The sequence below is a fragment of the Gossypium raimondii genome, chromosome 6 (assembly GCF_025698545.1).
Source record: "Gossypium raimondii isolate GPD5lz chromosome 6, ASM2569854v1, whole genome shotgun sequence".
Taxonomy (NCBI): Eukaryota; Viridiplantae; Streptophyta; class Magnoliopsida; order Malvales; family Malvaceae; genus Gossypium; species Gossypium raimondii.
The window spans coordinates 12,269,848-12,283,143 of record NC_068570.1 but is presented as its reverse complement, the minus strand read 5'-3'; the positions used below and the strand labels follow the sequence as shown (position 1 = coordinate 12,283,143).

At 35.6% G+C, this 13,296-nt stretch overlaps 2 protein-coding genes and 1 long non-coding RNA gene across 5 annotated transcripts in view; 1 reads left to right on the top strand and 2 right to left on the bottom strand.

The window, feature by feature from the left end:
- Positions 1-7,542, top strand: part of LOC105772600 (uncharacterized) — a 29,961-nt gene extending 22,419 nt beyond the window's left edge. Inside the window, exon 7 of the mRNA XM_012593975.2 lies at positions 7,012-7,542. Coding sequence (XP_012449429.2) covers positions 7,012-7,213 — 202 coding nt within the window. The 3' untranslated portion in view covers positions 7,214-7,542. The remainder of the gene's footprint in view (positions 1-7,011) is intronic.
- Positions 1,332-3,225, bottom strand: LOC105772601 (uncharacterized). Of its 2 annotated transcripts, XR_008197003.1 has the most exons (4): positions 3,049-3,225; positions 2,425-2,487; positions 1,984-2,342; positions 1,332-1,867 (listed from the first exon to the last, which is right to left on the bottom strand). It is a non-coding gene; the product is annotated as an uncharacterized LOC105772601 (long non-coding RNA). The 2 variants fall into 2 exon arrangements; XR_008197002.1 differs by lacking the exon at positions 3,049-3,225 and having other exon boundaries at positions 2,425-2,716.
- A 36-nt stretch (positions 7,543-7,578) lies between the features above and the next one.
- LOC105772598 (CRM-domain containing factor CFM3, chloroplastic/mitochondrial) lies at positions 7,579-11,804 on the bottom strand. Of its 2 annotated transcripts, none has more exons than XM_012593973.2 (9): positions 10,763-11,804; positions 10,075-10,543; positions 9,855-9,985; positions 9,300-9,650; positions 9,036-9,192; positions 8,665-8,957; positions 8,517-8,576; positions 8,320-8,412; positions 7,579-7,911 (listed from the first exon to the last, which is right to left on the bottom strand). In XM_012593973.2, exons 1-9 carry the CDS (start codon positions 11,720-11,722, stop codon positions 7,822-7,824), a joined length of 2,604 nt encoding a protein of 867 aa, XP_012449427.1. In that variant the 5' UTR covers positions 11,723-11,804; the 3' UTR covers positions 7,579-7,821. The 2 variants fall into 2 exon arrangements, 1 of the variants encoding a protein (XP_012449427.1); XR_008197001.1 differs by having other exon boundaries at positions 7,831-7,911; positions 8,320-8,408.
- Between the last annotated feature and the right edge of the window lie 1,492 nt (positions 11,805-13,296).

Here is a 13,296-nt window from a genome sequence, read left to right as displayed (position 1 = left end):
ATCCAACTTAACTTTGAGATCGAAAAGGATGAGTGCTATTGGGAACAAAGAGCGAAGGTTAACTGGTTGAAACTTGGGGATAAAAATACAGCCTTTTTCCACAAACAAGCAACACAAAAATGTTAGAGGAACCTGATTCGAAAAATGCAGAATGATGATGGGAGAGAGATGGTCGAACTAAAGGAAATGAAACTGATTGCTAGATCATTTTTCCAACAGTTATTCTCCGCTGGCAGATTTGCAAATTATGAGCATGTTTTATCTGAGGTTTCTCGATGTATTTCGGACGAAGATAACTTAATGCTAAAAGAGAAATACACAAAGGAGGAGATTCAGCAGGCTTTGGCAGAATTAGAGCCCACTAAGGCACTAGGGGAAGATGGATTTCCAGTGTTATTCCATCAGAAGTGTTGGGCAATCATCGGAGAGGAGGTCACTACTTTTTGCCTTGATCAACTGAATGGAAGGATGGAGATAGGCCCAGTCAATAAAAAAATATTGTTTTAATTCTGAAAATTTCAAATCCAGTAGGTATATCGCATTTTAGGCCTATTAGTTTGTGTAATGTAATCTACAAATTAATGGCTAAAGTTATAGCCAATCGTATTCGGAAAGTGTTAGACAAATGCATTGATCCTGCACAAAGTGCTTTCGTGCCTAAGAGATTGATCTCGGATAACGTGTTGCTGGCTTATGAATTAATCCATACGTTGAAACAGAAGAGGTTAGGGAATAAAGGATTTATGGCGGTCAAGTTGGATATGAGCAAGGCATATGATAGGGTAGAATGGAATTTTGTGGAGGAAATAATAAAGAAAATGGGGTTTGATTCAGAGTGGGTGGCCCTACTATTAAAGTGTGTAACTACAGTTTCATACTCAGTGGTTCTAAATGGACATAATGGAGAATCTTTCTCTCATTCTAGAGGATTACGACAAGGGGACCCATTGAGTCCGTTCTTATTCTTGTTCTGTGGAGAAGGTCTCTCTAGCCTTATGAAATTAGGTATGCAGGAGAACAAAGTAAGAGGTGTTAAAGCAAGTAGAAGCGGGCCGCAAGTTTCACATTTACTTTTTGCGGATAATTGCATACTGTTTGGGGAAGCTAATGAGAGGAGTTCAATTCATTTAAAACAGATCCTCCGTGAATATGAAATTTGTTCGGGTCAGAAAGTTAACTATTCAAAATCCATAATTTTTTTCAGCAACAATACACAGGGAAGGAGAAAGAAGAACAATTACTCGAGTTCTTGGAGTGCGAAGTTTAGATGATGTGGAAAGATATCTAGGGCTACCTAGCCTGGTAAGAAGAAGGAAGAAGGCAGCGTTCCGGATGCTGAAGGATAAATTTAAGCAACGAATTGACAATTGGAGTATCAGATATCTCTCACAAGGAGGTAAAGAGGTTTTCATCAAAGTTGTTCTACAATCTATACCAACCTACTCAATGATGTATTTTTTACTCCCTAAATCTTTTTGCAAGGAATTAGAGGGTATTATTGCAAATTTTTATTGCAAATTTTTGGTGGCAGAAAAATAAGGGGAAAAAAGGAATTCATAAGTGTGCTTGGAAGGACATTTACATTGCAAAAGAATTGGGTGGTCTAGGTTTTAGAAGTCTAGATAAATTCAACATAGCTTTATTGGCAAAACAGGGTTGGCGTCTTATTAATTATCTGAGTTCTTTGTTAGCCCGAGTTTTAAAAGCTAAATATTTTCCAAAAACAAATTTCTTAAATGTTCCTTTAAGTAACCTACCTTCACTTACCTGGAGGAGTATTTGGTTAACAAAAAAACTTTTTACAGATGGATTATGCTGGAGGGTTGGTAAATGAGACCACATTTCAGTATGGAATGATCTCTGGGTGCTGGGAATGAATGCAGACAAATTACAGAACAACAGCAACATTGAAAATATTAGACTAGTGTCCGACTTAATCAATGAATAAAGCAGAACATGGAACAGAGACTTGATTGTCCGTACCTTTAACATGGATATTGCTAGGAAAATACTGCAGATCTCGCTTTCAAAGTCAATCCATGAAGACATCCAAGTATGGAGAGGGGAGGCAAAATGAGATTTTTCAGTAAGGAGTGCCTATAAACTATTACAAGAGGCTACAATAGATCCTAGTGTTTATTTACAGACCGATACTAAAATTTTTTATAGAAAATTATGGAATTTACATATGCCCTCAAAAATCAAGATTACAGTATGGAAAATAGCGTGGAATTACATTCCCACTTTCTTCAATCTGAAGCTACGAAGAGTGATGGCTGAGGATCGGTGTTTGAGATACGGTCAGGAATGAGAAGATAGTATCCACGTTTTCCATCTATGCCCTACAACAAAGGAAATATGGAGTCACTTAAATTTTTCATGGGTACTCAACAATAGTCATTTAGATATTTAGAGTTGGCTTACCTGGGTTTTCAGCCAATGGACAAATGAACAGTGCAGGGGTTTTTGTTGCGGGCTCTGGCTTATCTGGACAAACAGAAACAAGTTATTATACGAAAGCAGATCAAGTACTAGTTAGGATATATCCAAACAAGTAAAAAGCTACATTTTGGAATTGGAAGGGATTAAAGATAGGGTACTAAACGTGGAAACCAGTGTGAGGTCTAGACAAAGTCTATAAAGGGTGAAAAAGGCCATCTTTTTCGATGCGACTTTCGACTTACAGAACTCCAGATCTGTAGGATCGTTGTTAGAAATGAGGAGGGTAGGATCGTTGCAGCAAAGTCGACCCTTCATGAAAATGTTGCATCTCCATTCGCGGCGGAAGCATATGCAGGTTTTCAAGCAATAAGGTTGGGGATTCAGTTGGGCTTTCATACTTTAGATATAATCGGAGACTCAAAAACAGTGATTACAAAATGTCAAAATGCAAATCGAGACAGATCAGAAATAGGGGCAATCATCAATGACATCCAAAGCCTAAAGGAGTACTATCAAGAAATCAGATTCCCTTTCATTCCAAGGTTAAAAAACACAGAAGCCCACAGACTTGCAAAAGAAACACTAAAGAAGGGAGAGGAACGGTACCTGGGGGGAGGGACTTTAAGATAAACCAGAGGAGAATCGGAGCAAAATCGTCTGGGTTCTTCAGAGTAAAAGAAAATGGAAAAGACCTTAGCTTTTGGCATTATGGTGTGACGCTTTGAAATGGAGGAAATGGTGTCGATTGAAAAGCAAATTGATAAGGAAAAGATTTGAGGAGATCTTGCTTTTACTTTTCAGTGGCCTTGGGCAGAGGAAAAGTCAGAATCATTTATGAGGACCAACTGGACCGTTCGGCTGGAAGCAATTTAAATTTCATTTATTTTCTCTATTTTATTTTGTATAGATTTTAGGTAGGCTAAACTGATGAAGGCTTGCTTACTGTTGTCTCTTGTTTTCTCAGGACAAATTTGTATTTAGATTCTTTTTCAACTTTTATTTATTCCAAGAGAATTTTCAAAAAAATTAAAATCATTAACTAAAAAGTAAAATGTTAGACGTTGAATTTTTATTAAAAGCGTCCTTTCCAAAGATTAGAAGGGATATTTAAAAATTTCATGTAAGCATTTTAATCAAAACAGATAGTGACTTAATGACATAATAAAAATAAAGGTACAAAGATTAAATTTTATATTTTAATGTAGTAGAGGAATCAAAACTAAAATTTGACATTTTTTAATTGATATTCCTTTTAACATTTCACTACCATGTAATAGTTAAGGTTGTTTAAAATGAATTGGATGGTCAATTAAATCAAATTAGTTTATCAAAATAATTAGATTGGGAACTAGTTGAGTATTGATACAGAGAAGGCATTAAACCAATTGATTCGAGAATTAGTACCTATCAATTAAACTGAAAAAAAAAACACAATTGAACCCGATGATTGAAGCTAATTTTAACTATTTTTTTAATAATTTATTTAATGGAATAGAATAGATTAAAATTAGAGGTGTGCATGGGCCAGGCCGGGCAGGGCTCAACTAAAAATTCAGGCTCATTTGCCCGGCCTAGCCTCAAAAAGTGGGCCTAAAATTTTTCCCAAGCCCAACCTAGATAAAAAATGCTAAAACCCGGGCCTGCCCCGACCCACCCATATTAATTTTTATATTATTTTTATATAATTTTAAAATATATAATACATCAAAAATACTAAAAACATTAAAATAAATATTTCCCAACAATTTAAAAAATATGTATACTTAAATAACATTAACATAAATATAACTTAACAAGCAAATGCCTCTAAAATAATAACAAAATTAATAATAAAATAAGTTTTATATAATATTCAAATAATAACAACGAAATAGTAGTAATATAATAGTACAATGGTAGTAAAATAAGGAGAAAACAACAAAAAAATAACATTATAAAAAAAAGTAATTTTATTTTGTCATTTAATAAATTTGGACCGAGCTGGGTCAAGCCCGATATCTTATTCGAGGCCTGACCTATTTTTTAAATAAATTTTATTTCTTTCGTCGAAACTCATTTTTTGAACCTATATTTTACTCAAATCTTATTATATTTTGAACGAGGGTTGGAGCCGGGCCGGATGGCTCAACGTAGGTCTAATTAAAACTCATGGCACCACGGATTCAATCTGAAACCTTTCCCATATCCCAATCCATTTACAGGACTTGCCTTATTAAGCACGACAGAAGAAAGAGGCCAACCAGAGGTACAAAGAAATGGCCACCATTTCCCTTAACTTCGATTCATTGACACTGCTCTCAAATTTATGAACTTATCCTAAATCTCCTTTTCCACAGGTACGAACACCATTCATATCTTCCTCCTGTCGACGTATCTCCAAACCAAACTCCACAATCTCGACGATGGCTCACTCTCATTCTACCCAAAACCCAGGTCCCAAATTATTAGTATTCCCTTTCTTTTATAACTTTATTATGGTTCCATTTTGTTTTTAATGTAAAGAACTTTGAAAATAAAAAAAAAGGACCTTTTTTTTTTTCTAAATTTTAGTGATTGAGCAGCAGAGAATGATAATTCCAAACAAGCATGGTGAAAAACTGGTGGGATTATTGCATGAAACAGAGTATAAAGAGCTTGTAATCTTATGCCATGGTTTCAGATCCAGAAAGTTCAGTTGGGTCATTTCATCTCTTTCACCTTGCTTTCAGTAGCAAATATATTTGGTGAAAATGTTTGTTCATGGAGGAATAGTAATAATTTATGGAAAGCAGCTCACTTAGATTAATTCTACTTCAGGATTACAATACTATGACGAACCTTGCCGCTGCTTTAGAAACAGAAGGAATCAGTGTCTTCCGTTTCGATTTTGCTGGAAACGGGTGAGTTGATTAAAATCTAATGTTACTCGGACTCTGGTGCGAGTGTCGGACATTGTATATGTCCAACACGGGTATGGTTAGATTTTTCTAAGTTTTTCTTTAATGTAGTTGGAGGGTTCTTGGTATTATCTCCACATTCAAGGGTCGGGTACGAGTGTTGGTCACGGTAGAAGAGTAGGAGCAACAAAGTTAAAATATGTAGAGATTTTAAGAGATGATTTTTCTTGGATTGGCAAATATGTATTATGCAGCATAGTTCTTACTTTCTATGTCTATTGCTGCTGCAGGAGAGTGTGTTTTGTTCACTTTGTTTCATAGTTGTGACTTATTTTGGGATCTTTTTTTCAGAGAAAGTGAAGGTTCATTTCAGTATGGTAACTATTACCGAGAAGCTGATGATTTACACGCTGTAATTCAACACTTCTCAGGGGAAAGTCGTGTCGTAAGTGCAATTCTTGGGCATAGTAAAGGTGAGTATCCCAGTGTTTCTTACTCGAAATTTTCTGAACTAGTTAAAATAGAGAATGGTTTTGCTCTGCACTGTAGAAATTGTAAGTTCTCTAAGAAGAAACTAAGTTGTTGAAGACTATATCTTAACTTACATTCTAATCACTGAGTTATTTTCAGGATGGATCTTAGCAATATCCTTTTTTCTTATAATGTTTTGATCATTAATACACGGAATAAGTAATGTAACCAAGCTAACATTACTGTTTAAGTGTTATATCACTGGAATAATGTAATCCAGGGGGGAATTTTGGTGCTTCTTTATGCTTCGAAGCATCAAGATATCCTAATGAAGTCTGTCAATTAGTTTTTTCCAGCTGTGATTTTCATTTGTCTAATAAGTTCTCCAACAAGTGTTATACTGCTAAAATAATGTAATGCAGGGGGAAATGTGGTGCTTCTTTATGCTTCTAAGTATCAAGATATACGTATAGTTGTAAACGTTTCTGGCCGCTACGACTTGAAGAGGGGCATTGCAGAACGCTTGGGAGAAGACTTTATGGAAATAATTAAGAAAGATGGCCACATTGATGTTAAGAATAAGACGGGTAGTTATTTATTTAGCTTCCTTGATGTGTATGATTTCCTGAGTTTGTGTTCTTCACGTCTGTGTATGGTCCATCAAGGATCTATTTGTTGTTTGTTAAGTTAAGCAAATCAGCAGTCCTGACTGGATTTTCTGTCCAGTTCAAGTGTTACTTAAAAGTATCCAAATAGAATTATGGCTACATAATCAGTGATAAAGACAGCTGCTTTCGGTGCTCTTATAGCTTTTGGCATTTGGAACTTGAAAGAGAAGTAGAAATTTTGCCTTAAAAATGTTCTATCTTAACAATTTCCTGGGAATAAAAACATTCCTTGTGGAATGTAAAGGGTTAACATTTAGTCTTGTTCAATATTTGTTTATGTACTTGATTGGAAACATTTCTAATTTTAATTACATTTTATTTATGTAGGAGGCATTGAATACCGTGTGACTGAGGAAGCTTTGATGGATAAGAACAGACATGCATGAAGCTTGTCTCAAGATTGATAAAGAATGTCGGTAAGATTTTGAATCTAGACTAGAGCCTATTAGTTTTTGTTGTTTCGAAATCATTGATTCTTCACTGATTCATTGAGCTGATTTAGATGGCAATGTCAAATGAACGTCAATACTAGTATATGTAATTTGTGCTTACAGGGTGTTGACGGTCCATGGATCTGCTGATGAGATAATTTCTGTTGAAGATGCTTTGGAGTTTGCCAAGGTTATACCTAATCACCAATTACACATTATAGAAGGAGCAAATCATGGGTACACCTCGCATCAAACTGAGTTGGCATCTTCTGTTGTGAAATTTATAAAGTTAGCCTTAGAGCAAGACAAGGTTTCTTCCAAGTAGAGGCTGTAAACACAAATCTAAAATTTTCTTCACCAACAAATGAGATACAGGTGACTGCTGAAATATTCCAGCAATGTAAGCCCCTGCAGCTGTAATTGATCCCTGTTATCTACTGATATGTTAAACGGCCATGCCAAGCTGGATTTCGCTCACTCTTACTAGTTTGACTAAGTTCCATGGAAGCTTGAGTTTCCAGTTGGTATAATGTTTATTGCCATTCGTTCTTAAAAGACAATGCTATGTAGTTTATTTTCTTTTTAATAAATTACAGAGATCTTGTAAGTGACTTGATGTACTTATGGTTCATTGAACACTGTTGTTTTCCTTTCTATTCCCTCTCAAATTGTCTGCTAGAATAAATGGGATTTTAGAATAAAACTTCTGTTGGATCATTAATTGTATTTATAATATAACTAGAAGCGCCTACAACCTTCTAAAATTTGCTGCAAATAAGGAAAATAACCATATAATTTGAATGCAACATCCAATGATATCCATTTCTATATATGATCTTTCCCTGGCTTAGAAGCTGGAATGTTAAAGCATTTGCCTTTATTCAAAAATCTGCAGTAGCTGGTACTCCAGGCTGTGATCTGGTCGAGCAACTACTAAACTGGTCTTTCCTTTTGCTGATCATCATCATCATCATTATCATTGCCGCTGCCATATGATTCCATATACTCATCTTCCCAGTCTTCCTGGTTCGAGTACAAATAAATTTGCCATCAGAATCAGTACAGCAAAGCACACCATGCCAAGCTATGCAACTCGAACTGAGATGCAACCTCATAATAGCTGGTGTCAGCTATAGAACTCGAAGCTTTCCTACACTTGGTCTTTGAATCTTTGTAACACAGGTTTCAAGTACAGAATTCATTCACTAAATCCAGTTGTGATATCATAGAGGAAGAACAAAATAATAGATTATCAATGATCATCAAGAGATGAGAATTATTTAAGGGTTGGCACTATTCATTAGCTGGGAATCAGGCCTAGGGGAGGGTTGCAACTTCAAATGTGTATAATTGCTCATAACAAGGTAGAAGAAAATGAAATGCATGTTCTTCATCTTCCAGCATGTATAAGTTTAGCAGATCATTTATTACCTCTTCAATATCCTCATCAGAAAGTAGAGCTTCATTCAACCTTGAGTACGGGGTATTTACGGCACCAACCTCATTCCCAGCTTTCATTTCTTCCTGGATCAAAACAACATATTCTAATGACGGTAAACTTTATCAAGTCATCTCTTGTTGAACATCAGAACGTATTTACATATATATCTAAAAGTAAAAAGAATTACCAGCTCTGATTTCATTAGCTCGATTTTTTCCAGTAAGTAAGAGATGTGATGCTTCAGTGCCTAGAAAATGCAGGAAGAGAATTAGATGGAAGAACAAAATTGTTTGGAGAAGAATCTGTAAATTGTTGAGAGTTAAATACGATGTTACCTCACATCTCTGAAGTTCAACTGATCGAGCTAATGCCTGCCTTTTTGTCAATAAATTCTTTGGCCTCACTTCAAGAGGACGCAAGTAGTTTTTTCCTCGATAGATTATAATAGCATAGCCTTTAGTAGTTTTATCTAAAGATACTAGCACCCCACCACTCTCAGCCTCCAATGAAATTGCAATATGCTTCACTTGGGCCAAACTTTCTCTTTTCACAAGTATCTTTACCAACTCTCGGTATTTCCAATGGAGGTGCATGTTTTCTATTGTACCATCATAAACTCCTCGTTTTCCTAAAAAAGAAAAATCATATTAATATTTGATTCTTCTAGTCAGAAACAGTAAAGCAGGATTGAAGTTCCCATTCTTACCCAAAAGCAAGTAGGGTTTCATACTCAGACCAATCTTACGGAATAAAATTCTCTCCTCTTCACTCAACGTTTCCAAATCAGTCGGGAGATCTGTGGGATCAAGATGCTCCTGCACTTTAGCTAAAGCTTTATTGGCCTTTGTCAACTTCCCTTTAGCCTAGGACCGCAAAGTTAGAAAGACGGCATAAATCAGAAAGTATGTCACAGTTTTAAAATGTTTGAGAATCTTGTTATCACTTCTTACTTACTGCATCTGTAACTTACATGAGCTAGTTTCTTCTCAAGATGTCTGACTAGTGAAGCCTGTTGAGTCAATGCTGAATTTCTCTTCATTTCCTCCACTTCATCGGGGCTTGGTTGGTGCCCCCAGCGAGAGGTTGCAGCAGTGGTTTCTGCGAGAGTGCCGGCAACCAAAGGAAGTGTAGAAGCTTTTACATTAGATCCCACCAAGGCTAGGGCCCTCCCTCGTGCTTCCTCTTCCTCCTCCTGCCGAAGATTTCTCGACTTTTGCATCTCTTTCAATGTATTTGTTACAACAGGTGGCAAGAAATCATTGCCTCTGTAAAATACAATAAATTCCTTGTTTCTGGAAAGCAATGTCCCCCCTGTCAATCGCTACATGTACAAAATGCATGTGCAATAAGCAACAAGTATCTAATGAAGCACCATCCAAAGGAAAACCAAAGAATGGCAAGTTGCAAATAGCTTGATATAATAGAAAGTAATCAAGGATGGTAGCCTGAAGGCATAAGAAAACTAAGTTGTCAGAAAATAATTAGATTTACATTTCAAGATGCAACAATATGTGTAATCTCTCACCTTAAGCTCTTCAGCCATTCTTTCATTGCGTGTATTTTCTACTCCACGTTTAACGGCTATCTTAGCAATTGCAGTTCTTTCCCATAACTTCACAATAGCCTGTGCCAAACCTTGCAGTTCCCTATTTCTTCCTATAACAATAAAGGAACAGAATCCATCAAGAGAAAAAGTTATGGTGAAACATTTAGTGATACAAAGACAATCTCATACATTCACTTACCTAAGGCAAAATGAGGAGGCATTGACCTCGCAAGTCTACGGAAAGTAGTCATTTCACGATCCTTCAAACATTGTCTTACCCCATAAGGAAGGCGTCTGAATGGGAGTTGATACCCAGGAACAACAGGTGGAAGCAAGTCCGCATCAACAGGCAACGGTTCTCGACCTGACCAATCTTTATATCGTGGACCTAGTTCATCTAACAAATGGTTGAGTTCACACAAATCCATGAGCTCTTCTTTAGATAGATCCTTCAAATATTCCAAAGAAGAAAGCATGAAGGACTCCTCGGTCCTAACAGAGTCCTTAACTACCATAGTTTCTGTGTTAGTAGTTAAAACATCCAAAGCACTTGTATCAGCCTGATCCTGCCCGGAATACGATTGAACACAGTGAAGCTTGTAGGCCATGCCCCTATATAACACCACTGAGCCACCTGATCTCCATATAACCAACCCTCCAGTTCTTTTCTGATGTAGAGAAGACATAGTTCAATAAGATTGCCAGTAGACTCTATACAAACTCAACTCTAGATTAAGATTCGGGATTAATTCAATTATACTTTCAGCACGAAAACTTTAACCAGTACAAGTATATCATCGAAGATGCTAGGAGCAATACGATCATTAAAATGATTTGCAATGAACCATAAAAACGTAAGGAATGGAAGCAATGTACAAAGAACTAACCTCCAAAACCTCGTGTGTACGTTTCATGTTAAGAGAAAGAGGCTCTTCAAACTTCAACTTGATCACCTCATCCAACTTCCATCTCTCATAAATGTGCTCAACTAACGCCTGTGTGATACCTGCAGCTCCAACTTTAGTCCTCTCCACCATCCTCAGCGCAATATTCCTTAGCCTCCGCAATTCATGCTCAGGTATCATCCTCTCTGCCATCTCTGTGTTGCTCTTCTTCTTACCCCTCTTGCCATCTCCTTCAATTGAACCACCCTCGTTACTACCACTAGTAGAAACCTCCAAATTCTGCCTGGAGGAAACTACCTCATTTATGCCCTCAACAGCTGCAATCTTTTTGTGTGCTGATAATATAGGCTTTTGCTTATTAAAGCTAATTTCCTCATCTAAAAGTTCGGGTTTTTCAATTCGGTCGCCAACGAAATCAATTGGTTTCTCATTAGCAAAACTAACTTCTATTTGAGACTCAAATTCTGGACTTTCAGGAACAAAATCAAAATGGGGTTCATTAAATTTGCGTCCATGAGACCAAGGAGCAGCAATTACCTGACTCGGCAAAGGAATACTCACTGGGTCACTCACTTCCACTCGTGGGTCTTCATCACTTTCTGTCTCAGATGCGGTCGCCTCAAAAGTCTGCTCTTTTTCAACTTCTTCTTGTTCTTCAAGTTCCTCTTTTTCTTGCCATGGCAATTTCTCTCTAGTGGAAATGATTGGTTTTTGAGACCATTTATCCTTAATTTGGTCCAAAAAACTTGGCTTGGGCTTCCTCTTCTTCTTACTTATATCAATACCAACCTTTACTGTTTGATGAGAAACACAATAAGATTTGAATTTGAGTGCTCTGAAACTGTTATTCTGGGTCTTGGTTTGCAAAATAAGATAGTAAAGAGAATGTGAAGATGATAATGGGCAAGCTTGATGAGTTACAGGAAATGGTGAGAGCGCCATGGCTAAACTCCAGTAAAGAAAAACACTGAAACCTTTTTCATATCATAGCAGTGGGAGAATTTTATGGCGGGTGTGGAGTGCTGGCCCAAACAAGCATTTCATGAATATCCAGTCCAAGCTTAATCTTTGAACTTTTTCTTTTTCTTCTAAAAGGGTTAATTACATCTAACTCCTTAAACTATAGTCCAGATTCTAAACTAGCCCTTAAACTTCAAAATATTTTAATTGAATCTTCAAAGTATTAAGATTGTGTGAAGTGTTAGTTCAGCTTGAATTAAATTTTAAACAAATATTCACTTATCTCATGGACAGTTTTAGATCCGATATGTTAAAAAATAGCCTTCCTAAGTTTGAATGACATACAAGTAGTCTATACAATAGGTACAAATACATTTAAATTTTAATCCACATATCTTAAATATGCTCCACATTAATTAGATCCGACCTAAAATTTAATGTTCAAGCTGAAAATTAAGCTATCAAAAGATTTAATTGATACAATATTGATTTTTAAAAACTTAATTAGAATCTAATAAAGTTTAAAGCAAATTTAAAATCTAAAACGTAATTTGAGGACATGTACTAAAATTAACAAAACAAATATAAATTAGCTATAAACTAGAATAATAGATATAAAAGGAATGGGATATATTTAATAAATACATAAAAATATCAATTGTATCTTAACTCAGTTGGCGTAGTTGTTATTGAAACAACCAGAATGTAGGGTTATAAATGAATTGAGCTTGAACGAATAGACCTCTGTTCATGTTCGTTTGTTTATTTTTAAGTTTGTGTGTGTTCGATTCATGTTCATTTATTTAAAATTATGTGTATTCATGTTTGTTTGTGTAATATTCACAAACAATGTTCATGAATAATAAAGATACAATAAAGAAACACACACATATATATTATTTTTAGATATAAAATAGTCAAATATAGATATTAATATATACTAATGAAACAATAAACGAGTTTTAAACAAACATAAATGAGCTTATGCATGAACATCAATGAACTAAACAAGTTTTGTTTAATAAACAAGCTTTAAAATCTTGTTCATGTTCGTTTATTTAGCTTAATAAACGAACAAAAATCGAACTGTTCATCAAACATTATTTTGTTATTTTATAACCTTACTGCATCTTATATTTTGAATGTAGAATTTGTGTAATAATAAAAAAATAGCATAATGCAGCTCTCAATATGCATGGGCCAAACTCAATTTAATATTGCAAAAAGATGTGAATGAATTACAAACATTAATGATTAATGATGCTGAAAATGAGAGGTTTTGTTGGTTGACATACAAAGTCAAATGATGATAGCAGCAGCCAAAATGATAGATGGCATCATATCTAATGTTTCCTGGTTTTGGACCAACATAATCTGAACCATTATAATAAGGTAATGTTCATTATTTATTACGGCTAATGGCCTCTTTCATCATCATATTCTTAGTAAAACCAAAAGCTTTATTTTCCAAATTCCAAGCTGCCATTAAATAATTTATTGATGCGCCTGCAGAATTGGAGGCGATGTGGCCTACCTTTTCTTATTATTTTTAATTT

What these genes read in the sequence shown, in the direction of transcription:
- LOC105772598 (XM_012593973.2), bottom strand. Translation starts at nt 11,722, where the DNA reads ATGGCGCTCTCACCATTTCCTGTAACTCATCAAGCTTGCCCATTATCA. An exon ending in GTACACACGAGGTTTTGGAG is followed by an intron (nt 10,544 to 10,762) that starts GTTAGTTCTTTG and finishes TCTCTACATCAG; the next exon opens with AAAAGAACTGGAGGGTTGGT. An exon ending in TTGAACTTCAGAGATGTGAG is followed by an intron (nt 8,577 to 8,664) that starts GTAACATCGTAT and finishes TGCATTTTCTAG; the next exon opens with GCACTGAAGCATCACATCTC.